At 40.3% G+C, this 27,390-nt stretch overlaps 1 protein-coding gene across 1 annotated transcript in view; it reads right to left on the reverse strand.

The window, feature by feature from the left end:
- Positions 1-27,390, reverse strand: part of gpr158a (G protein-coupled receptor 158a) — an 85,648-nt gene that overhangs the window by 23,122 nt on the left and 35,136 nt on the right. The window contains exons 3-5 of the mRNA XM_084747788.1: positions 14,781-14,883; positions 10,476-10,702; positions 8,201-8,269 (exon numbers count right to left, since the gene is read on the reverse strand). Of these exons, the coding sequence (XP_084603914.1) occupies positions 8,201-8,269; positions 10,476-10,702; positions 14,781-14,883 (399 nt within the window). The remainder of the gene's footprint in view (positions 1-8,200; positions 8,270-10,475; positions 10,703-14,780; positions 14,884-27,390) is intronic.

The raw sequence follows: 27,390 nt of genomic DNA on the forward strand, positions 1-27,390 counted from the left end.
AGCACTTTTACGAGCCTGAGAAGTTTGGCAGTGTAAATGAAAATGTTGTCAGGTCTACAAATGCAAATCAGAACAGTAGAGGGATTTTGACTCACCACCGGTGCTGCAAATTTGTTTTTCCATGCAGTGTATTTTGCTAACCATCAGCTTATTTCTGAACTCGTTTACCACAGACTGCAATGACATAGTTCCACATAAATGTTAAAATTAATTGTTGTCTTTTTGTTGTTCTCTATTTCATACCGGTGGTACTATTAGTGCTAACTGGATGTTAATGATGTATCATTAATTGATTAATCATTTTTAAGAATTTAACAGATATTTGATAATGTATGTTTTGTGTACCATTTCTCCAGAGATCACAGGTTTTGTCACGATTTGGTTTGGTCTACCTTGCATGCCATTGTTCGGATTCACTTTGATAAACAGGCGCACAAAAGCAGTCAACTGTTGGTTCAGGAAAATGCACAAAATTTGCAACCCTAATCCTAGTTTGCAAAAATGATAATGTGTCTCTTTTGAGTTATGAAGAAAATTCCCTCAGACAAATAATGTGATGGAAGTTGCAGTGCAGACTCCTGTGATTTCTGGCAGCCAATCCTGTCAGAAACATTTATATTAATTTTATATCTTTAAATGACTGTGGTCTGAACTTAATAAACCCTGGATCCTCGTAGGGTGACCCAAATGGTTTTAATGCCTCTGATTTGTGCCTCTTTTAGACTTGGTAGAAATGCAAAATTATTATTAGGGGTTTGGCAGCTATGACGGCCAGAGGAGCAACCTCATACTAATGGAGCACTTACTGAAATGAAAATGCCAAAATAAAATATCATACATTAGTCATATCTGTCAATGATGTAGTACAAACACATCAGTTTTTAGATTTAAAAAAAAAAAAGACTAAAACTGAAAACATTAGCCGGTTCCAGTCAGGAGAACAGACGGTGCCGAATTTCAGCCTTTTGTTATCACAGTTTCTTTGGAAACTGCGACCAGCTAACGGGGAGAAAAATGACTTTCAGCCATTTAGTGCGTCTGTCTCCATCTGAGTGGAGAACCGGACGGTGCAGCCTCGGGAATCTTCCTGTCACAACAAAGCTCTCCTGCTACTTTTAATGTTTTGACATTAAGATAGTGACAGACATCCAGTCCGCCCACTGCCCCGATTCTCCTGGTCATTCCACGTCTCTTCTCTTTTATAATCTACACGCTGAGAAATAACAGTGCTTAACAGAACCATGAAGGGTTCTTTGGCTTGTCCTTATAGGATAGACCTTTTTGATTCCTGGTAGAACTGTTTAGAATGGTTCCACCTGGAACCCTTTAAGAGAGTTCTACCTTGAACTCAACACACAAGGTTATACATGGAGCCATCTATGGTGTCATGGTTCAACCCAGAACCCTCCTAGAAGTTCTATCCTGAACGTTTCCACCTTCTAATGGTGGCAACAAGAATCCACCCAGGGGGTTCTGCTGAGAACATTTTTATATTCCAAGGGATTTATCTAAACAACACTTCTACCAAGAACTTATTTTATATTCCAAGGGTTTTGAACCTTTTCATATTCCAAGGGTTTTGTCTAGAACACACTCGGGGTTCTACTGAGAACCTTTCTTATATTCCAAGGATTTTATCTAAAGACATCCAAGGGGGTTCTAACAAGAACCTTTTCATATTCTAAAGGTTTTACCAAGAACACGGCCAGGGGGTTCTTTTGAGAACCTTTTCATATTCCAAGGGTTTTGTCTAGAACACACCCAGGGTTCCTGAAGGGGTGAGGTTCTACCCAGAACTATTTGCAGAACTTTCTGGAAAGGGTTTGTCAAGGGTTCTTTGTAAGACTAAGGTTTCGATTAAGAACACTTTTCATCCAAAGAACAATTTTTAGAAGTTCTTCAAGGGCTGTTGGGGGTACTACCGAGAACCTTTTTTATATTCCAAAGGTCTCATCTGGAACACACTTAGGGGGTTCTACCTAGAATATGGATTTCATATTTCAACAATCCTTGAAGAGGTCTTTATTCTAAAAAGGGTTCTTGGGATGAAAAAGGACATGGGCTCTTCAGAAGCAAACAGTTCTGGGTAGAACCTCAGCACTTCAGGAGGAACTCTTTAGGAACCCTTACTTCTAAGAGCGTACCAAACACCTCCAGTATGAGCGGGTAGGTGGAGGCACCGGTGGGAGGAGAGGTGGGGTGTTGTAATAGCAATGGATCCATTTTTATATGAAAGCCGACACTCACTGCCACATGGGAAGGGCAGCTTTCTAGAGGGAGGTAATGGTTTCTTCTCCTCCCGCTGCTCCCCGAGGTGGGCCGAGTGTAAATTACATCCAGCTCGGCCTCGGCACAGTCAAGACCAGAGCTGGCTGCCGCTCGCCTCCCACAATTCCCTTCCCTCCTCATCACCAGTTAGATCTTGAGAGATATTCCCGTCCTGCTCGGGCACAAAGGGGCGAATCCGAGAGGGAATAACCTACGTGCACGAGGTGATGCTATCTTTCTTTTTCCAGTCTCTCATACTCCACTCTCCACGCTCCTCGACTTCAACCTAGCGACCGTATGTTTCGGGAGACTGTGCGGCGCTTTGCAGGAGGAGGACGGGAAGCGAAATGCAAACAGCAGCCCTCCAGATTCACTTAAGTCAGATTGAAAGTGTCAGAACAGCTCGGATGGAAGGCAGAGCAGAGCACAGCAGAGCAGAGGGAAGGGAGAGAAGTGGCTGGCAGACTGTGTTTCATGGCCTGTCAGGTCAGGACACATTATCCCCTGGCCATACTGTTTCTCATTAGCCCCCTGATGTGCTGTGAAGCCCTGCCTGCCCGCCTGCCATGCACAGCAAAGGCCTGAGTTGGGCTGAGGTGGCACCTTGGCCCGACTTGGCACCGAGACGATGCTGAGATCGGACAGGTGGAAAGACAAGGAACAAGGGACGGGCAGGGAATTGTACCCAAAAGTTCTTCTTGAGCAGGACCCATGACACTCTGTACTCTGCCGCAAACGGCAGAAAGTGAAGCGATATAATCCTTGTCGAAGTATTTTCAACCTTTTAGGTAGGTCCAAATTTGCCAAATCAGTACTATTACATCAAGACTGTCCTCATCAGTAAAACAACGATAGTCGTCATTTCTTCCAACGCTTGAAACAGCCTATGACCTTAATGTTGAGGTACAAGTGACCTGTTGTGTGGAATAAATAAGGTAGAGGAAGCCTGACACTGTTACAGGTGCTCAGTGTGGAAGTCTTGGTGGATTATTAGGTTGTACAAAGCCTCTGATCTTTGCACTTTGACCCTACAGTTTACATCCTCCTTCCTACCAGCAGCTGACGTGTTGGTTTACCTAATCAATAACCATTGTGCAGCGTTAAACCAAAGTAAAACCTTAACTACAGCAGGTGACAGGGGAAAAATGGTCATGAAAATCATTATAGCACGCTCATATGGTTCTCTTCAGAGAGGCTCTAAGGATCTGTATTTGTTGGAAGACTTGCCAAGTGTGCAATTAGTCATCCAGTTGATTTAACATTGCTACCAAAAATACTGGTTTGTTAAATGAATTTAACAAAAGTTAAATCAATATTTTATTAATCTACTGTTGGATCCAAAATGTTATGCAATTAAAATTAGTTTAATCAACATAAAAAAGTATTCTTTTATATTGAAGTTTAATCAGTCCTATTTTTTGCACTGACAGTAGCCTCAATAGTCCAACTGCAATACCACTGCTAGACGTTCTGCATTTTCAGCAAGTATAGGCTTTAGAAACGCTTCCTATCAAATTGTTCGGAAAGGGAAAGCCTGATTAACTCCGTCTGTCTCTAGGAAGTGCACTGCAGAAATCACAGCAGCCAATTCTTAGCACAAAAGGTGTCGCCAGCAGTATAAATATAAACTCGCAGATTACCATGTTTACATATGAGTTAACATTTGCAAATGCACAAGCAGCAGAGCAGGAGGCGTGACACGTCTCACAGGGGAGAACATGCAAGGAGAGAACTGGTGCCGTCTCTGGGGCAGCCTGCGCTGCTGCACACGCAGATGGGGAGGAAGTGGCAAAGGGAAAATAACTCTCATAACTCTCACACACTGTGTTTACGTGAAGCATTGGTTACTGTCAGCTATTGTACGGGTATAACAGACTCCTGACAGATTGTGACAGCAGCACAAAGAGCAAAGAAAGCGCATCCAAAGTTTGACTAAACCTGATCATTACTAAGTCGGTCTCCACAGCTGAGCAAGATAGTTTCAAATGCCAAAGATTTGCCAGTCTCACTATAGTGATGATTCTTCAAGCTTCAAAATCATACAACAGGGTGACAAATTAAAGAAATGAACAACATAAGGTGTCTTAGTCAGATGTTGGGACACCATGAGCAGCCAGAACAGTTTCAACTCTGTATAACATAGACTCTCCAAGTCTGTGAAACTCTGAGGACATTTACACAATTCTTTCAAAAGATATTTCTGCACTGTCTAACATAAAGCTCTAAAATCTCCCATAGTTGTTCAACTGGACTGAGGTCTGATGATGGTGAAAACCACAGAATCTTTTTCAAATCCATCAAACCATTCAGTGACCCCTTGCACCAACTTTCTGCATTTATTTGGTTTCTCCAGTCATTCGTCATCTCTCTGTATATTACTTGAAAGTAAATTATGCCGGCCTTGGTTAAGAAAGTGGGGGAAAAAAGTATTGAACATGTTATGAAAAGTAACAATAATGCTGAAGATGTGGGGACAAGTGTGTTAGGATACAAGAGTATTATAAATAAGATTTTAGGTTGGGTTACATGGACACACACAAAAAAGTAAATGCAGTAATGATGCCAGTGTATTGCACAACTTAATTATTATTGCATTGAGTATTAAACACTTGAATTATTGCATAGATTACCATATTCTTAAATTAATGTTGCACAGATAAAGGTACAAATGAGTTGCTGAGTTAGTGAACATTTAAATGATAAATAAATAAGTAGCCTAAAGATTATGTCTGTAAACATCTCACACTACAGAATTATTCTGACAGATAATTTGGTCAGACCAGCCTAGAACCGAGAACGCCCCCATGATTCTCTGGAGAGGCAAATCAGACCCAAAATCTGCCCAATTATCCTGTAAAATGTGTGGCCAACATTAGCCTACTGAGCTTTGTATGTGCAGGTTTGCAAAACTGGACCCGTGCAGGACTGTAAGCATGCTGACCTCCTCTCTCTTTGGTCATATCAGTTTTATAACATCACCTGACTTCATCCCTTGCTTCAGTCATAATGACTACAGCCTCTAGAGAGATTTTTTATATTAATGTAGTTCTGTAGTTCATATATAGTTCTGGGTTGTTCATATTTGGAGGACAGTCTTGCCGTGCATGTGATGCTGTAAAAATACTGTAGCTAAGACAGTATTTTTTTTGCATTCATAATTAAATTTAAGGAAATTAAAAAGCGAGGAGGAGTGAAGAAACCACCAGGAAGTGACAAGGTGACAAAGATAAACCAACTGGAAAAAGAGAGAAACTGTGAGATGGGAAAAAAAAGGACAGGCAAATGTGAAGTGATGATTTCATTGTTCCTTATTATCTCTTCTGTGTGGCTGTGAGCCGTAATAAGATTCTAAAAATATTGTTATGACAAGTGAAATCATGTTTAATTAATCCGCTTTGTGCATTTCCCCCCATTATTGTGAAGCACCTATCAGAGCGTCTTTAGATGAGCAGAGGCCAGGTGGCACCACAATGCGATGCCTCCGATGATTCATTACTGTTGTCTGTCTGAATGTACATACTGCTGGCTCGGCTGGAGGAGACGGTGGCATCTGAGAAAACAAGTAGCAACAGTAATCCAAACTCTGTCACTTTACCCCAATCTAAGCCTCCCCAGCAGCGTCAATAAGAAGCTGCAAAGAGACAAACGCAGGGCTGGCGAGCTAATCCAGGGATCACATTGTGAATCCCAAATGCGTGTCCGCTCCCCACCCCTCTCTCATCTCCACAGCCAGACGGAAATAGCCGGCTTTGGCACTGCCATAATTTTGCCTCTCTCCTCTTCTTCTTCTGCCTGTTCCTCCCCTCTCATTTCCAAGCAGGGAGGGGCAGCGGGGGGTGAAGTTATTGCATGTGACACACTTGGGAAGAAGAAAAGGAGGGGTGAAAAAAATTGCATTACACCACAAAGCTGAATGCCATGGGAGCAAGATGAGATGTATCTCCTGCTGCTTAATAACAGTGGAATTATTTAAAATAGAAGCAGCAGCGGTGGCGGAATATTTCTGAATCTATATTTAGATTGGGAGTGATGCGTCTCACCCTCGCAGCCGCGGCTCATGTGGGATTCACGGGGGGTGAGGATGGCGGGTGGGGGGGGGGGTAGACATGGAAATGCATCAGGGTGGAGATCAATCTAGCGTGCTGCACGGAAAGGCGCAGTTTTCACATGATCGGGCTGAGATGTTTTATCAAAGTCGTGTTCACGGTGACCATTTCAGCATAACAGCCCAGAATAATCCAATTTAAATATATCTAAAGCGTTCAGACGAGGCGGGATTTATAGCTACAAAGTTAAGTTCCCTTTATAGAACCTTTTGAGAAGCCATCTATTTTTAGCGTTCGGTGCCATCGCTCCACCAGCTGGATCCAGGATTATCATCTCATTCATTCACTAACCAATAACCTGACTCCCAGCTTGCTTTCACTCTGCAAATTTCAAACATTATTACTTTCCAGGACCTTGTCGCAGCAAATTGCATTGATTAGCCGGCTCTAAATCAGTTGGCTTTAATTACATTTTACCCTGCATTGCTTCGCTAAGCATATAGCTCCACATGATTGCAACTAAATTGCAATTAGTCGATGCCCCGAGCACCCCAGAGGAAGATGCAATGGTGGATTCATGTAAATCAATGGTATGTGGGTGTTGGACAGAGTCTGGTCATCTGCAGGAATAATGAGCTGCTTCACAAATTGGAAAACAATCCCACTGTCTTCTAATTGATGCACAATTACATGGATTGATTTTTGCCGAAGTTACTGTCTACACTTTTAAAGGGATAGTTCAGATTATTTGAAGAGGGGTTGCGTGAGGTACTTATTGATAGTCAGTGTGTTATCTACAGTAGATGGCGGTCGACATGCCCCCAGTTTGGAGAAGCAGCAGGAGTACCAGCATAGAAACTGAGCAGTGAACTGCTGCGGACAGCAGCAAAAAAGTATTTTCGGCACTTTAGAGCTGGTCTTCGGCAGCCTCAACTGGTTAGTTTTTTTCACTATAAAACAAAAAGTGTGGGAAAACTCAAAATTTCCAGGTGCGCCCAGTGCACATGTATTGAGTTTAACTAACTTATCTATTATGTCATTGAGAAAACTTAACTAAGCTTTTGTTGTTGCTTTAAGATTTCCACATACTTTATCCAGTTACTAACCAATTGATTTATCCCTAAATGCGGGATGGATGTTAAAAGGTTAATGGCAAGATGTGGCTGATATAGGCTACGTATTTTTATGTAAGTGACCAGTTTGATTGAAAAACTTGGAAAATACGTCCCAGATCAAAAATGCTGAGAATATATATTAAGAGTAAAAAGTCTTAAGAGGTTAAGGTCACGTTAAATGTGATGGTGTTTATTCTGGGTGAAGGTCTGAATGAGAGCAGTCTGTGCGAAGCAGCGTGAGTGGCTGGTCAACAGATGGTAGTGTTGACAGGCTGCTGGGTTCATTGGCCGTCTCTGTGTACAGTTAGCGGGGGGTCACCAACAAGCCCTGGGATGTTTGTCTCCGCTGCTCCCGTTTTATCACGCGCACACCTTGGCTGTGAAAACCCTGCTTATCACAGCTCCATGCAGCTGTCAAAAAAACCCACAGCGGTATGATTTATGCACTGAGGTTTGTACTATCTGACAAGGCAAACAATCCTGCTCTGTAGCGTTGCGGCAGATACCAAACTTTGTTGTGAGCTGTGATTCTGTTTGAGATGAATGAGCGACAGAGTGAACTGAAGGTCAAACCGAATGCCAACCTTCAGTCAAGGAGAAGATTGTTGTTTTCAGCTCAAAGGAGCATGGCACGAGGATTATCAGCAAACACGTCAAGAAATGAGCACATGAAAGGATGCGAGCCTGCACGTGCGCGCGCGCACACACACACACACACACACACACACACACAGTCACATACACACAAACAAGCAAGTGACTCAGGCTTACCGGAAAGTAGAGAAGCAGAGCTCCACACAGGATGGCCTCCAGTAGCACTAAACCTGACGCTCTGATACTCTGCCGAAAAGAAAGATACACCAATTATTAAACTTCTTATTTATGCATCAAATACTTCAACCTGCATTAATTTTAAAAAAGCAGAAAGTCACATTTGAAAGAAGATGGCCATCATCTGGAAGGAAAATTTGCATTTTTTAAGGATATAAGATTATTTATGTTGTTGGTTTACAAAATAATAAATTCCATAATTTCTGTTGTTCAAGGGAATAATATTTTCCCCCTCTACAAAAAAGATACAGAGCATTTTGGAATATAAATTTAAAATTGCCTTTTACATTACAGGAGGTCTAAACAAGTCCAAAACAGCAGGATATCATAATATTCCAGCAGGATTTTAAAGGGGAGTGGAGCTTTCTTCTTTGTTTGCTGTAAGAGAACAAAGTAAAGTGAAAAGCTCCCGCCTCAAGGACTTTTTATAGACGGGTTTGCCATTTCAGGCACTTTGTGTGCACCGCTTGTGTAAGATATTTAACAACATATCGTCCTCTCATTGACATGATGCTGCAGGGGGCTTTCAAAGAGCAGGACACTGTGTCACCCTTTTCAAACACATACAAAAGAGAACACAGAACTCGAGCCGCAGCTATGCAGAACAGACGGGTGATGTTTATCTTGGTTAAAATATTAGAAAATAATAAATCTGTAACCCAAATGAACTCATTTGTTTATGAAAATGCAGCATTTTTAATTTATTGTTAAGTCTGTGAAGAGCTTTGAAACTAAGCTCTTAAACTTAGTTTGATAAGATTAATGGGGATTACATAAATGAGGATTACATAATTATGACAAACCCCTGGAGTATCTAAAAGTTTCATCTGCTTTATTAATGGGAGCGATCCTTTGTTGGGCTCTGGTTGATATAAAGGCTTCAGTCTTCAGGTGTGTGGGAGATAGAGCAGCTAGATGTTCCCCTGTCAGCGATGTGGTGGATCTCCAGGCTAATCCTCAGTCACGTTTAATGCTCAAGACAAAGCCTTCAATTACGCCAATTAATTGACAGTAGAGGCTCAGAGGATTTGATAAGTTCTGTCAAAAGTTTACTTAAGTGGAGAGTAAACTCAGTAAATAAACTTTGTTCACCAACTTTTATCTAAAATGAGCTCAGCAGGTCTGTAACACAACAAAAAGGTTTGGTTTTTACACGACAGCAGACAGAAAACTACGACGTACTACTCCTGACGCTAGTCCTCTCCATTGGTCATATATGTCATTCCGAGAGTCATTGGAGAACGTCTTGTTCTGTTGTTTATATATGAGTACACGCTGCAATAATCTTGCATTCTCAGTAGCAGCTCCAGCTAATTATATGGAATAAGAGTTGAGCAGACAGTAGTAGAAACTCCCCCCTATGTTGTAGCGCCGTACGACACTACTGAATCCAGAGAGACTTGATACTTTGCTGAAGTGCTATGAATATCAAGTGGATGAGCTAAATCTGAATCATCGCTTTCCACGCAGAGCATTCAGTTTTGTGTTTGTGAAATAGCTTCACCTTTTGATGATGCAGCGAAAATGTCATCACCCTTCAAGGTAATGTAGAGAATATGTTATTTACTCAAGTGATTAGTTCAGACGGAGATGATATTGTCAGCCAAGTGATAACCTCCAAGCCAAACTTTTCCATATGCCAACACAGACATCATCTTCAGAAAGTTGTTTGCCTGCATATTATCACTCAAACTGTGAAAGATCAAGCGGTCAGCGGCCTAATGTATAAATCAGAGTAAATTCACTTTAGCGCTCTCATTTGCACGCACTGGTCGCAGTCCAAGTTGCTGATCTGTCGTGTCTGAGCTGTTTGAAATGATTTCAAAGCTTTATTGTGACCACCCACATATGGAGTCACTGGTTTATTGATCCAAAGAGCTTTGATGACCATACGGCCCAGAACAGATCAAACAGGTGACTGATGTGAGGTTGTAACTGTCAATTGAATCTGTGTATTTCTCCGTTATGCACCGCTGACATTTAAAACTATGACAACAAATTCTCTAAAAGCTGAAAATGGTGAAGGATATTATTGTGTGTTGACCTGTTTTAAAGATTTCAACAATGGAATAATAAAAAAAGAAAAACTTAAGACCCTAGCAATCTCAGTTTAGTCCCCAAAGGTTCCTTAATCACTCACACTCACAAACAATGCCAGTTAAATTATAATAAATGGATCAAACGCCTTTAAGGAACGTGCGGTATGATTATGTACCTTATTCCTGCGAAAGTGGTAGATGAGTACCATGCTAACGAAGACTATCAGCAAGCAGAGGCACTGGAAGGAGAGCACGGCCATGCGAAGAGCGCCGTCCTCTCGTGCCACGCAGGGGGTGTCGTCTTTGCAGTAGGCGCAGCCCTGCTGGCACGGCAGGCAGTCGCTGGATGAGCCCTCGTCCGCATTGGGACCGCTGTTCGCAGCTTTTCCCTTTTTCCCCATCCCTGTCAAAAACGAGATGGAGAGATAAGGGAATTAAATTACAAAGAAATCTCAGCAACTTAATATGGAAGGTTAAGAAGTTGACACTGTAACAGGTAAATGTTTAAAATTGTTACCTAAGACTAAACAGTTAGCTACAAAGGACTGACATTGTTTGTAATGGCTAAACAGTTTAAAATGTTAACTAAAAGTAATGGAGAAATAGTTGAAACTGTTGGAATTGTTAGCTTAAAGTAGTGGATACCAATTACCAATTAAATTTATTAGTAATTTATTAGTGGCTGTTTTACAATTGCATTTTTCATGCTTTGCCTCAAGATTGAGAGGTCACTGCACCACCAACTTCGTTTGGGGGGGGGCTATAAAACCCACTGGTATTTGTTCATGTAATATGGATTTGTGAGCACTTGCAAAAAAGGTTTGTAACCACTGCTCAAGGGCAATAAAAATCTCTGAACAAAATTTGTTCATTACGTTTCCATGATTTTTACAGAGGATTGAAGTGGGTTGTGTTGAAACAACTGTCATTTTCAGAGGTTTCTTTATTACTGAGTTTTCCTCTGGATCTGTTGAGCTCAGTATTAAAAGATAAAAGAGATGAAGAGCTTCTATGACAGACTGAAGCGTCCTGAGTATATATGTGCTTATCCCTCTATGACCTTACAAGGATTCATCGACATTGTGTCAACACAAGGGAGATGGATCTATATGTGTGAACATGAAAAGTCAACACTGCTGCACCTTGTTCAGTCGCTGGCATATCATACAAGGCTGATAACTGCAGCTTCCCCGGGAAAAAAACACACAGAGGACATGACGGAACTCAAGGCATTTTATCCTGACAAGGACGGAGACAATGGGGAGGTCCAGAGACAGGGAAGGTTGGAAAAAAACATAAAAACACTACAGTAGGGGCAAGATCTGGGTGGGTAAACTAAATGTATTTGAGAATCACCACTGAGGTCAAGATATAAACCAGTCCCTGGTTGCATAAAACCACTTAGGCTAAGGTTTTTCCTTAAACTGTCATGAAAGAATACCTTAGGAAAAAATGAGTTGTGTAAAATAACCCTAAGAATTTCCTTAGGATGTTGCCAGGAGGTCCTTACCGAGCATTTGTTGAGGGACACAAGCAGTCCCTTAAAGGTGAAATAATTTGTGAAATGACTGAATTTTTGGATCACACTGGACACTGTGAGCGATGCTAGCAACTTGCTAGAACTGACGTTAGACCATATTCTTCAAGGGGAGCAACATTATCATCTTTTTTCTTCCTTTCATTGCACATTTTGGAGAAGCTTGCTAACACAGGCAATTTATGTTTAGACAATAAGATTAGTTGGTTAGCTTTAGGAAGAAATTGTGGTTTAAAATAACTGTTACATATGTCATGTGACAGAAGTGACGTCACCTGTGGAACATACGTGAGGCGACGGATAAGATGCGCATAAGAAAATTTTAAGTAAAAACTTTCAATAACTATAAATACTCCATAAATAACTTGACACAGCATGCAAAGCTGGTGTCCATTCAGTCCGAATGAGAATGGCTCACCTATCGCATGGGACAAGTTTTCTAGTTTCCGGGTTTACTTCCTGGTTAAATGACCTGCTGAATATGTGCGATCGTCCCACGAATTCCCATAGATTTTTAAGAGGCTTTTCTCGGCTTGAGGAAAGTTTTACAATTATAAAACTCATTGAACCAAAATTCATAATAGAAAGTATAATAATTGACCTTGTTTGCAGGTTGAGGCGTCCTGTCAACAGTTTTACAGACGTTTCTTTTATAATGGTGGCTTATGGAAAAAATGCTTATTGGTCTGCAGGGGGATTTTTTGCTGCAATACTGTGCGTGGCCACTGGGAGGAATTGGAGGCAAGGCTGAGCAGCAATGATCTATCTAAGTTTATATATTATATCTATGGTGTAGTAACATTATAGAATGATGTGAGTGAAGTGTACATGTGCTGTATCATGACAGTAATTGACTTAGTATAAACACGCAAGGAGAAAACCTAAGAGGTTTTATGCAACACTATGCAACACTCTAAGTAAACCTCAGAACTACAAGGAACTTTCATATTTTGTTGATTCTGGAGGGCCCTGTGCACAAAAGTCCAGTGTTTTGACCATAATAATCACAAAATAAAACAACAAAAATAAAATCTGTACTACTTAAAATGTACTACTCACTGTAACTTTGCCTTGGAAAATGTAAATACAGGCTTGTTTAATCAAAGAAAATCCAAACCGATGCGAGGCATTAAGAATAACTACACAGAAATAGACGATCTTATTGCAGACAGTCTCATGAACTTATGTAAGTGATATAGAGGCATTAGTATTAAATCGAGACTGTTTCATAACCAGTTAAAACTCTGTATGATAGCTATAAGTTTAGAACTTAAGGTGGTTTATGCAACCAGGCGCAGCCACTAAACCACTGACTACTTGAAAAGGAGCTGCTCTGTTGTGGAGGAGTTTGGTCACACTGGACAACAGTGAATGCTAAAAAAAACCAACAAACTCCTGGTAAAATCCCTCCCAGGGTAAACTAAGGTAAACAAACCCAGGGGGACGACAAGAAGCTATTGGTTTGTATAGAAATCCCCTGAGAGATGTCCATATGGTTGGACAGATAACGAATGGTGGACTTATATAGAGCTTTTATGGAGGCTTTATTGCAAACAGCCATTGTCTCAGAGATTTGCAGGGATTTTGCCTTTAAAAAGAAACTGGCCTATTTTTCAAAGCTATGACTCTGCACATCATTGATCCCTTCAAAAGGACTACTTATCTCCGTAGCAATGAGTCATTTCCTTCAGCTCGTTCTCATTGGTTTGTTGACTGACAGTAACAGCTATAGTAACTTCTCCCACATATTTATTATATGCGAGATCCACAGTGGAAGATCACTGGGAGACAAAGGAAAGTGAGTTGCACTGGCTTTCTCTGCAAAGGAGTGTCAAGGATGTCCCCTTGTGGATTAACAGGCTTGTTATTGGCCCCATGGTGGGCCAGACTGCAGCACTACGCCTCGCTAACAGGCTTGCCTCTCCTCTCTATTATTGTGTTGTCAGAGACACACACACGCACGCACACGCACTGAGCTTTCATGCAGACTTGCACACATGAACACGCGAGCTTCTGCACAAACTGGCAGAAGCAAAGACACCGTGCAGCCTTTTTTTTTGCTTTTCTTTGCACAAACTGAACATATTTTAAGGGTAAAAAAAAATTGGGTGCGATAGGATGAGTGGAGGAGGGAGGGGGGCAAATGGGTCAGAAAAAAAGGGGTAAAATTGAGATAGACAGACACATAGGCTGTACGAGGTCTGAGTGGGATGAGACAGACAGGAGGGAAAGTGGATCTAAATGAAAGTATGGCGGTGAGAGCGGTGGAGGGCAGGTGAAAACCACTGGGGTTCTGTGTCTGCAAAAGCCTTTTTTAATTAACTCACAGCAGACAGAATAAACTGGGAAAAGTAACCACCATTAAAAAGATATTTCCCATCTTGAACCTGATTAGCCTCCCCAGGTACTGGGGCCACTTCAATTTTCAGACAGGGCACTAACATGTGTCTTCTTCATTACCATAGTCATAAAATGTTATATAAGCAAGAGATAATCAACGAGTAGGTGTGTGTTAAACAGTTTGAAGGCAAAGAACCACCTGACGAAACTTCAAACCGCTAAACGCTCTCCTACAAGTTGATTATCTCACTTATACCAAGGTCATCTGCCATCAATATGAAATAAAAGCATTCACAGAGTTTTTGGTGAAAGTTTTGTACTAAAAACCAAAGGTTATGAAGCAAGAGTTTACTGTTGTTTTGACGGGGAAATATTCTAGTTGATTAATTGATTAAGGAAAATGCACAAAGTTTGCAAACCTAGTTTGCAGAAGTGACTGTGACCATTGAGCATGTTGTGCTTTTACTTAAGTAACATCAGCACTTTTACTTGTAATTAAGTAATATTTTAGAGCAGTACTTGTACTTGAGTACTCTTTCCACCACTGAATACGACACAGTCATAAAGAATATATTGTACTTAAAACAGGTGATAAGTGACTTACTTGTAAAGCCGTTGACAGCCACTCTGTTGGGATGGTAAAACCCTTTCTTGCAGTGACACTTGTACTTGTCCAAGACAAACCCGTGGCCGTGGATCGGCAGACACTGTGAAGAGGAAACAACATTACATTACAGCACGCAGAGAAGAAGTCAGTGGACTCAACTTGACAATAAATCGTTGAAAGAATTTCAAACACCTCATCTCGTAACGCAGATGTATACGACACCTATACAAAAGCAATTAAAATACGTCAATAGTGAACCAAAAGTAAATCAGCGACAGGCAGAATGTGGGATCAAATGTCTTGTGGGAGGGACAAAGGTCTAATTATTTAAGTTGTGAGATTCGTCTCTGTGTCTGACTGTGCCTTCTCACCACTTGATATTAAATTAGTGCAGCTTCTTCCTTTTGATTGGAAGTGTGATAGGAAACAGACTGAGGGAGAGAAAAACACAGAGGGGCGTCAGGGGGCATCCTTGGCAGACTTTGTGTGCTGTTTGCCAAATTACAAGACATAATTAATATCTAAATTAAGAACAGACTTATTTGCATGATTAAAGGAGAACCATTAATTCTATTTCTTGTGGGAATGAGATTCCATCTTCTCCTCTGTAGGAACATATTTGGGTCATTGACATAAAGCTCTCGCTAAAACTACATAACAGTCTTATTTTCACATGTTTTTCTAAGCGGAGACGATAATGACTTATGAATCCCAAGGAACGACAAGGGGCCCAGAATAGCTCGGGTACTTCAGCTGACACTTGACACGCTATGAAGTGTTTGTGACCTGACTGTGAGATCCAGAGGCGAGGCCAGCGGCGGCGTCTAAATCAAGCATCAGTCAACGTGATGCTCCTTGCGGCAGACTGGACACTGCACGTCTTAAGAGGCGGCTATTTCTGAACGTCTCTCAAGGTCCTTGGTGAGGCCTGAGTGCATTTTTCAGTCTGAGGGCGAGCAGGGGCCCCTCAGTCAAAGCCTTGGAGAGGCGGGCCGCGGCTCAGAAGCACAAGGTAATTACCAGGTTACTATTCAGCGAACAAGTTCCTCAAACAAATTCCACCGAAGAGACCAAAGCATTTAAAGTGGCACTACAGTGATCAGTTGAAGACGGCTCCTCGTTCCAGCAGTAACAGCCTTGAAAAAGGTGCTTTTGATCTTAAAATCGTGAACCTGTGTTCAACACTCTGGCGCTATGTATCTAGACTTCAACAGTATGTTACGCTCACAAGGCTTTATTGAAATATTTGGTTATTTTGTATTGATGAGTTTAACATATTTGAACATTAGCTACCAATAGAACCATGTATACATAAATATATCTTTGTGTGCTAACCTTGTGCAACAGTATGTGCATACAGACATCTGTGCATGCAAACCTTGTGCAATATACACCTGCACTTAATAATGTGCAGTAACATGAGCACTTTAAGCACTTTAACTCTAATAGTCTCCTTTTCTCCTGGTTTGTTTTGAGCGACATCTCATAATCACTTATTTTACTGCTGTACGCGTGTCTTTGTCTATTACAGTACATTTCGTTTTTATTTATTTTCTGTTGTTGTTGTTGTTAAGTTTATGTAATTTGTTATGTGTGTTTGCACACAGCAAAACAAAACAAAACACAGCAAACAGCAAATGTATAACGCGTAGCAGAAAAACTCCCTTTTTCCTTTACAGAGACTTTGGTGATACTGGAGTGTGTATTTTTGATGCAGTGGGAATTTGTTTTTGGAATAACAGGCTGTGAGACAAATGGGCTCTCGGTTCAAAGGGATATTCTTCGGACTGTAGGGGTTTCTGAATTATGGGCCGTTGGAACAATGGCATGGCAGCCGCCTAACAGCAGAAAGAAAAGTTTCCAAGAATAGCTGGTGAACACAGTGGAGCAGTTTGCAACTAAAGGAGCAGATATTTCACTCAGGAAATGGTGGTGACCAAAACAAAGCCCAAAACATGGTGAATATTGGACTTAAGTTCCAAAAATCACCAGAAACATGACTTCAAATTAATGCTGATGTTGCTCTTTGTGTGCTGGATGAGTAACTAGGCAACTGTTTATCTGTTAATGCTGCTTTAATCAATCCTACTCCCGAGCCACCATGGCAACCACCAAAAATCAACCAAAAACTACTGAAAACTAATAACAGTTGGTTATGCATATGCTTTTAGGTGTTGTAAGCAATCCAAGCTCATGATTTTTACGTCTTAATGTGTTTGTGTTTGTAAAACCTGCAACAAAATCACATGTTAGTGCTGCTTAGTTACCAGTTTGGATTACACCAGTTAGATTTTGTTCAATACGTCCTGTTGGTGTCAAAGTGCACGTTTTATCTGGTCAGATTGGGTGAACCTGCAGGATGGATGTTCCACCATATCGATGCCTCTCGTTTCAGGCTTCTGAGTTGTGTATCCCTTCATAAAAATCAGCCCGGTGCAGCTTTAAATGAGCACTGTGCCGCAACGTGAGTCAGGTAACTGATTTCATCTCCCAACAGTTGTCTCCTCAGGACAGGTGGAGCGTGCTGCAGCTACTGCCTGCCACTGTTAATATGCCCACCTCACAGAGACACTGGAAGAAACAGCCCGAGACAGGTGTGTGTGTGTGTGTGTGTGTGTGTGTGTGTGTGTGTGTGTGTGTGTGTGTGTGTGTGTGTGAGTATGCATATTCTTTCGTGTGTGTGACAGCGGAGAGCCAGAAATAGCCCTGGCAGTGCATCCCACTCCTGCCTGCTGCGGTGATTGATGCGGGGGCTAGGATGTGGAGTATGTTGAACGGCGAAGCGGGCCAGACGGCGCAGCCTGCCTCACAGCTACCTGCCATCAGTCACATGTGATCTTAGCAGCAGCCGTCCAGCCAGTGGCCATCAACGGGTCATAAAATGGACCAGATCTGTAAAGGTCTCCACTCAGGGATGAGGAGCTGGGAACGTCAACGTGCAGAGTGAAGTTATGAGGCTCTCACAAAAACTGACTGTAAATTATATTAAGTTAAAGGTGCCTGTGTATTTTTCAGTGGGTTCCTCTTTGGCTATAGATGCACAATCCTGCCGATGGTGTCAGAATATTCAACAGGTAGTGATATTGCAAGAGAAGTAGCAATGCACAAGCTAAATGTAATAAAAATACAGCGAGCTAGGATGTAAACAATGACGATTTCCAAAGTTTATGCTTCAAAAAGCATTCAACACATTTTTAAGACTGAATGTCTTAGAAGAAAACTCCACAGGGCAACTTTAAGCCTTAGGTCTGCAAAATTAAATTGTCTCTACATAAAATAGTGCTGCAACTAATGGTTATTTTGATTACTGATTAATCTACTCATTTTTTTCTCTCTAAAAAATTTAAAAAATTGTTAAATATGCTCATCGCATTTTCTCAGAGCCCAAAGCGATGTCTTCATATTGCTTCTTTTGTTCAACCAGGTGTCCAAAACCCAAAGACTCTTCATTTACCGTCATGAATGACAAAGAAAAATAGCACATATATCACATTTAAGAAACTGGAACCAGCAGAGGTTTGACAGTTTTGCTTTAAAAATGATGATGAAATTATCAATCGATTACCAAAAAAATGAATTTTCTTTCAATCGACTAATCATTGCAGCTCTAATGTTAAGTAGTGAACTTAAATTAAGCTAACTTTGAAGCTGATATGATTAGTTGATTAGTCTATTTAAAGTAAATTAATTGGCAACTTTTTAAAAAATATATTTTCCTTTTTCATGCAAAAATGCCACAAACATGCAGCTTGTCCTAAATGTGGGGATTCTCACCATACTCTGTTTTCACACTTTTTTTGACATCAAATACCCTGTTTGCACTTGATTTTAAAATGTGTCTTTAATGATCCAAACCAGCTAGTGTTAAGATTTCATAACTGCCTACGTAACTTTCGCTGGAATCACAGTTGTTACATCAGTTGCCAGACAAGCTAGCAGTATCCAGCACAGGCCTGTTCAACTGGCGGACATATACGGCCCTTTAATGACCTCAATCCAGCCCTTTGATCATTTCTAAATCTGAAAAAAGTATGAATAAGTAATTTCGTCAAACGAGGGAGAGCCTAATTATCCCAGTCATCGGTTATGTCTGCACTTATTTTATTAAAAGTTTTAACTCGGGGTGTTTAATCGGAGGGAATTTAGGAGAGTCAAACTGAGCGAAAAAAAATGACATTATTTTTATTAAAACAAAAAGCTTCTTCTTATGTTGGATTGCAAATATGCTGTTTTTTCTTTACTTTTGTACATTATGTCTCTTTTCCAATAGTGGAAACTAATAAAGTGGAGAAAAAAATAAAAACTTCCTAACTTTCCAGGTCAGACACCCTTGTTACTTTTTTCAATTTTTTTAAAAAAAGTAATTGAATTGGCCCGTCCAAGCAATGCCCTTGTAAACGGACTCACTGCGACAACAGTCGTCTAGTTATCTTTGGATTGAATCTTCTGCACAAATGAAGATTAGGCATCTGGTTTCACTTGCACTCAAACCACGTACATCACTGCTTGTTCTTCCAGCATTGGCGCGTTTTGTTTTCCTGTTACGTTCTTGTTAGCGGACGCTTTAGCATTTACACTGCGACAGATATGCGGTTAAACGCATCCCAGGGCACTTTGCCAAGTGGTTTGAGTGATCAGATCATAAAGCATCTTGCTGGTCGTTGACACGTGTATTTAATGCTGTCCTCTTGTAATTTAATTACCCAAAACACATTTTAAAATCAAGTGTAAACAGGGTTATGGACCAAAAAGATCGTCAATTAATCAAGAAAATAATTGGCGGGTTCATCAACAATGAAACTTATTTAATTGTTCTCCAAAACTTATTTTTAAAAATCAATATACCAGAGTGAATTACTACATTATGATACACTGTCACGGTCTACACAGGATTACATTATTTTCACACATACAGTATATACAGCTAAATCTTTTCTAATTATAAGACAACATAGTAAATAAGCAGTGACCTACTTCTATATGCATGACATATGCTATTAATTATGTGTTATGATGTTCTGTTGATAGGGAGCAACTCAGGCAGCCATATTGTTCCATCCATAATGAGCTGCAGGCATCAACTGTGCTGCTGGAGAGCAGAAATCACATTGAATTAACTGATATTTAATTAGGCTGGTAGGACTGAGAATGATGTGTTTGTCTGTACTGTAAAATCTCAAACTAATGTTTCTGATAAAACCCGACATGGATGCAATGAATTGATTTATTTGCCCTTTAAACTAAGTACAAAGTTATAATTTAACTATAATAAGAAAATGAAGAATAATGAAAAATAAATAGTGACTGTTTCAATCCATTTATTCCTGTTATCTGTCTGCGGGTGAAGAGATAAGCAAATATGATTTACCTCATTTATTCTTCATGATAGTCACATGTGAAAGAGACACCTATAGCTCGTATTGTATGTCACCACCGCCCCAGGTTTCCCCACCAGCACCCCTCCTTGTTGTTTACATGCCAGCTGTGGCAGCTGTCAATCACGCACGCTGTGACATGCTAATTGCCATGGTGACATGTGTGTGACCGCGAGCGAGAGCCTTTTTATCAGAGTGCGTCACGCTGTCAGACCAGCATGGTTTGCCTGCGACAGAGCACTTAAAAAAAAAAAAAAAAAAAGGGCCGCAGGAATCAAAAATAGACACAACACACACTCAGTCTCTCTTTCTTTTTTCTTTCTCCAGCTTGTGCAGTTTCTTACATCAGGGCTGTTTGTAACATTGTGATCAATTCATAATTTAATAGTGACCTAAATCCTTAAAAATGAATCATTGACAGGACAGAAACCAGAAGTCCGTCTCAGCAGTGATGCTGATTGGAAGTAGGACCACATTGCCAAAAGTATGTGGACACTCCAGTCCCTTTCTCACAAGCAGAACAACTCTGAACTCTAGACTTTACCCAAAGGAACATCAGTTGACATTAAACTGACTTTACCCTGCCACAAATCTTTGTAATGTCTGATTGATCCCATGTGTGATTAAAGCAGATCTTTTACCAGAGAATTCACAGCGAGTGAGTGGGCATGGTGACGTTTCAATATGTGCATATTTTTTGTCTCATGTCCTGCCTCCTCCAGCACGCTTTACCAGGGATGCACCCAAATCCAAACACTACCCTCAGGAAAGCACAAATATTGCAGTGGAAAGAGCAACATTTTCAATGTAAAACAGAATATTTGGATGTATAAAGCTTTTTTTTTTTTGCAGTTTCAGATTTTTCACTATCCCTCAGTTAAAGGAGAAGTGATGTTGGTGGGCTTCAGACAAATCATAAAACGTAGTTTAGCTAAAGGTTTAAAAAGTAATAGATGAAAAGTGCAGTATGAGGATATGGAAATATTTTTCATAATGAAACGAATGCAAACATTAAATGACTTTGATGAATTTTAGATTAGAAAATATAAAAATTTGGTCTGGGGCTGTTTTTCATGATTTGGGCTACGGTTCCACTGAAGGGAAACTTAATGTGGCAGAATATAATGATATGATAATATATTGTCACAGATTGTTTATGAGCTCTGAGAATTTTAACCGAAGAGTGATTTTTTTCCTCACCCAGAGTTGTTCCATTTTACTTTTTAAAAAAAAAAGAAACTAAATAAGTCTATTTCAAAAACAGAAAAATAAACAAACTTTGCAGAGACACAGTAACAGTTTTGGGAAAAGTCCTTTCCAGCCTTTCTTCAGAGAAATTACATTTTTATAGAGCTAAACTGCAGAAGCAAATACGTTCTGAGGGAAACTTTATGCGGCCCGAGATTTGTTTTCTATTAACATAATAAGATAAGTTGTTAATTAATGTACCTGGAAAACTGGAAAATGTTGATGCATGATGCAGAATGTATCACCACAATGTAATTATGAAAACAATTTAGTAATAATCAAATGTGATTTCTATGAGATACAGGGTTGCCCTTTCATGTTTCAACATGAAAATTCCCCTGTGTGAACCGTGGCATAAGAGAAATGCTTTTTCCCAGTTTTTCACAGGTGTGGAAGAACTTCACTGTTTCACAGCAACAATTGATGAACACTACTTAGACACAGATCCCAAATTGCACGTTTCACAAATGACTTTCACTTGCAAAATGTTGATAAATGTGAGAGTCCCGCAGTCCTCTCACTTGATCATGCTTGGTGTGTTGTTTGATTCGTTAAATGTGTCAAAATTAGTGTGAGAGGAAACTATCACATGTTGCAAGTCACAGCTTGCAGGTTGCAGAGCCCCAGGTCATATCACCCAACACCAGTGTCCAACTTCACTAATGCTCTTCTGGCTGAATGGGAGAAATTTTTAAAAAATATTTTTTGTTCTGTATTTGCCTCCATTTGAAAGTGGCAGAAGAGAGATCGCAGGAAATGTGGATCGACAGACGAAAAATGACACACAACAAAGATTCCTTGCTGGATTTGAACTGGGAATGATGCAGCTGCCATCAATGTCCACATACATTTGACCATATAGGGTATTTAAATTAACTTGAATCTAAATGCCCCCACAGTTGTCACATGTATAGACTTGATAACCAGAGGTGGGAAGAAACTAAGTACATATGCTCAGCTACCAGACTTTAGAGATTTCACCTATCTGTACTTTACTTGAGTATCTTTATTTTTTATTGCTGTGTAGACAAAGTAACAAGTAATAAGTAATAATAAGTAAAAATGTAATAAGGAAAAAAAGCTGTAAAAGACACAAGACCAAAACTATGTAACAAGACCAAAAATGCAGCAAATTACGTAACAAGACCAAAAAGATACCTTAAGGCAAAAAATTCCACAAAAGACGAAACAAGACAAGGATGTAACAAGAACGAAAAGACACAACAAAATGAAAAACCATGTAAAAGATGCAACAAGATGAAGGCGTAACATGACAAGACATAATAAGATGAAAAATGCAGTGAAGGATGCAAAAACACACAAAAAAAGACATAACAAGACAAAAAACTAACAAGATAAAAAACACTAAAAAATATGGAAAAGACATAACAAGACGAAAACAATGTGTCAAGACAAAAACGCTGAAACTGACAGAGAGGGAGACAGCCTGTACTTCTTCACTTTTACTGCAGTGAAGAAGTTGAATCAGCATTTCTACTTTTACCAGTCTTTTTTTTTTTTTTAAAACACAAGAATCTGTACCTCTACTAGAGCAGAATGTGTGGCCTTTTGTCACCTCTGTTGATAACATACATTTTAATGAGTTTTGTGAATAGAATATTGAATAGAATATGCACATGCTTTCAAGAAATTGCTCACATCCGTTCTGCTGTATATACCAGTGTCCAGAATGCATTAGTTTGAACCTAACTGAGACTAAAGCCAGACAGACATGTTTAGTGTTGGTGCTGTGAGAGTTATGACTCTGCACTGGATTCCAATTATTGGCTTTCTTTTTGTTTATGACTTTGAGCTCTTTTAGGAGCCGTATACTGTTGACCCTGACCCTGCCTCATACTGCAGAGGGCACGACCTCTGAACTACATATTGACAGGAAACGTGAATTTTCATTGAGTGTAGAGATGGCTGAAACTTTTGATTAATTTTGGAGACAGAGCACCAGATGGTAAGGCCTCTTAAAGCCTCTGTAGTGCTATGACTCAGTAAAGACCATTCCTCCTGTGTTTAAAGGCATTTACAAGTAAGTTAACAGAATAATTATGGTTGCTATGGCCTTGAATGGTTTTATAGCATTTTATAGCATATTTCATTACCTCTGGGTTTAATGTATTTCATCCTAAATACATTTCATGTATTATAAAATAATCCATTGTTGAAAAATCATATTAACTTAACTCAACCTGACTGAGTCATCTCTAGCAGATGGGAGTATTTTAGGCCCCAAAAAGTCCCCAGGGTGCACTGAGGTTTTCAGAACCAAACCTTTTCAAATCCTTCCACAACGTTTGTGGCAGAAAAATCACTCTCGGCATGTGGTCTGTTTGTGGTGGAGTTTTCAAAGGTAAACGTATTTTTGGATTTTGTTTCACTGAAGAGGGTTTACTGAACAGAATGAGAACAACAAATACCCCTCAACAAAGTTTGATGACTTGGTAATTTTTCAGCTTGCTCAACCAAATTGAAGAGATCAAAATAATCCCACACGCTGATCCGAAAATTCTCCATTCGGAATAGGACCTAGTTAGCAATATCCAAATGTAATGTGCTGTTTACGTGACCAAGTAGCGCATTATAAACATAATCTCTGAGGACCTCAAGAAAGAAAGTAAATTCAGACTATAAATTCCTTATAATACCGTATCGACTGTATATATCTTTGCATTAATCTACAATAGAGTGCGGTTCTTGCTGCATACAAACATGCACACACTCTACATATTCTTCCTGCTGACATCAAACACAGCAGTTCTCCTCCATCACCTCTCAGTGACATGAAGCAGGGGAATAAAAACCAACTCTGAGAGTAGCACTAATTGATGTGGAGGCCAGCGTCTTCCACCTGACCAGGAAACCAGGAACTAGCTCAATCCTGGCGGCTAATTAGGACCTGCCGAGGACTCTCCCTGTCTTTGAAATAAGCCCACGCTCTTCCGGTCCAGCACCGTGCCTAATCAAGCGCTAATAGGCCTCTGTAGATATTTGTAATGATCCTACAGAGTGCAACATAAACCCTGAGGAAAGCTCAGCGTACAATAATTACAGATTGGACTATAGAATGCATGGAAAGGAGGTGAGGAGGAGAAGACTTGGCTGGAGGGCAATTTACTCTGCACATACAGTACAGTTGTGTCTGTGCTGTAAACTGCCAGCTCAGGAGCTGCATGAAGGCACCAAGGGACGGTGGTGTTTGTTTAAATGGAAGAAAAATAACAAAGGAGTTGAGCACGATGCTGTGAGCCTTTTCTTCTTGACAGTTTGCCTAATGAGGTTCTTTAAATAACATAAATGCACATGTAGTCCTGCACACGTTTTTATCGATTTTACACATTAAAATAAAATCCCTCTCTCTGGGAGTACTAGTCAGCAAGTGAAAAAAACTAGAATGTGTATAATGTCTGAGGAAAATAAGCCTGGTGATGTCACTAGAGTCATCCCCCCCTCAGGCACAGAGAGACATTGGTACTAACCAGACACAGAGGGTCTAACAAACCTCCCTTTTCCATACATTTGCTGGCTTGGTTTGACTCGGCACGTCAGTCCAGCATCGCAGGGATCTGCATCTCCCACTTGAAGGTGTATTTTTTAACTATAGATGCACTAGTATTTAATTGACAGGCTCTAAAACAGTTAATAAACATATTTCTTTTCCTATAAAATCTTCACAATAAAGGTCCCTCATTGTTTTGTTCTTTAAAAACTTTGATTATGTAGCAGCAAAAGTGGGAATTTGTGGAATTTCATTAGTAATATTAACTTAACACAACTCCTATACAGCTAAACATGAAACAGTAAAACAGAGCAGATACTTGAAAGTACAAACGGCGACATACCCACAGAGATTCAGTTAGAAGTTACAAAAGTACTGAGAAATTACACTTTTAAAAACCTTGTTCATGCTTGTTTTAGGGGGAGAAAGAGTGGTTGTCAAGGCTGGCGAGGCATTAACACAAGGTGGTCAGGTGTGCTTTGGCCCGACTCTGCAGATGGTCCATGACGGGCGTGACTCAGCACAGCTCGGTGTGTAATAACTTGTAATAGAAATGCAAGTGAACACAGCATGGCTTGATTCACCCTCTCCAAAACTGAAAATGGAAAAGCCCTTGAAAGATACTCTATTAAGTTCAAGTTTAGAGCTTTTGGAGTCTGACCCATTATGAAGACTAAAAGTTAGGTTATCTCTGTCTGTATTGATTGTATTGATTATTTTTTACTTGCTGCTTGCAAGTTCCCCAGCCTAATGGAGGGAAAATTGCTGAAATGTCCCTATAACTTCTACAAAAGGTAATAGCCTGTAGGCCAAGGCCTGATTTGAAGTCAGGTAGCTCTCGAATGCACTTTTTTATTTGCACTTCTATTAAATTTGGATGTACTTGTATGAACTTGTACTTGGAAGTTTGTTGGACAAAAGCTTTTGCCAAATAGATTCTGTAATGGGAACCATTGGGCTTGATTCAAGCCAACTTTTAGCCTAAAATATTAATATTACAATTTAGGGTTTGTCACTATGGTGGTATGCACCATGCAACCATACAAATGTGTCTGCTGGTAGAGATTTGGCAAAACTGTTTCCACCACAGGAGCCAAACCTTGATGTATACTTTGGGGACAGGCTATGTAGCAAATCATGTGATCTTGCAAATGCAGCTGCTTTGCAAAGTTGGGCACACACATTCTCACTTGACGTTAGAGCAACAGTTGGTGGCAGTAATGCAGATCTGCGATGGTTTGTCAAACACTGCAGAAGAAGAGAGTAAACAGAAAACATGGAGGAGAGTCTTTTGTCTTTAACTCATGTGTTGCCTAATCTGAGGCAGTTGTTTTTGCTTATGATGAGATGTGATGAATTACAGTGTGGTTATGTGAAATAATTTCTTAACTGAATTTACAGAACAGTTATGCTGATTATATGCATCACTGTGATATAAAATTACAAATTATGTGAGAGAAGATTTTGATCATATCTCCCACCCCTATTGCAATTCAACATTACATGCTTTTATATTAAAATTACAAATTATTTTATGTTCATAGGCCAAAATCGCATGGCTTTACAATGCATATAAGGTGTGACACCTTCTATCCTTACCCAAACTTTTATCAGGACAAAAATGGGTAAAGCAACCCTCTTTTTAGGCTGGATAGACATGCAGTAGGTGCTGTATGTAGACAGTAACATGTATCAGCAGTAGCATGGAGAAAAAGAATTACAGTATTGAGTCAATAAAAAGTACAATACAATTTGAAGTATATTAAGTGTACAATTACACTCTCTAACCCCACCCTCTGACTAATTGGCTGTCGTTGCGGATATAAAGGGTATAATATACATTTGGCTCACTAGTCACTTAATGCCTCATGATGAATAGGTCCATAAGTTACAGCAGAGACGCTGAAAAGTGAACCAGTGCTTGTGTGCAGCCCTGTGTATGAGAGAGAGAGAGAGAGAGAGAGAGAGAGAGAGAGAGAGAGAGAGCAGAGGAGAGGAGAGGAATGAGTTTTGACGTCAATATATTTGCTTCAGGCCGGGTTCATGCTTTTTTAGCTGTTGGGCAGGGACTGGGCTAAATAAATTGGCTCTGGATCTGGCTCAGACCACAATTTCAGGCCTGTGCATTACTCTAACTCAGACACACACACACACACACACACACACACAGAGTCACAGAGACAGTGCACAGAGCTGGATGGCTGTGTCTCTTGTGCGCTCAGAGGGACAGCTAGACAGCACAGCCAGGCCTTTAAACGAGGTCAACTAGCAGAGTTAGCTGGAGCAGAGCTGCCTGGACAGCAGGGGCCTTGCTTTGGGTGCAGTCCAAAGACCAAAGCCTAAACACCAGTGAGATAAACACTCTGGCCTAGAGGGAGCTTAACATTGCCATCAGGCTGAGACTAGTACACACAACAGACACCGCTGGGATATTGCTCTCATAATCACATTCACAGCTTATGTAAGTGTCAAAGTG

Source organism: Lutjanus erythropterus, chromosome 21 (genome assembly GCF_056507025.1).
Source record: "Lutjanus erythropterus isolate fLutEry1 chromosome 21, fLutEry1.hap2, whole genome shotgun sequence".
Lineage (NCBI taxonomy): Eukaryota > Metazoa > Chordata > Actinopteri > Lutjaniformes > Lutjanidae > Lutjanus > Lutjanus erythropterus.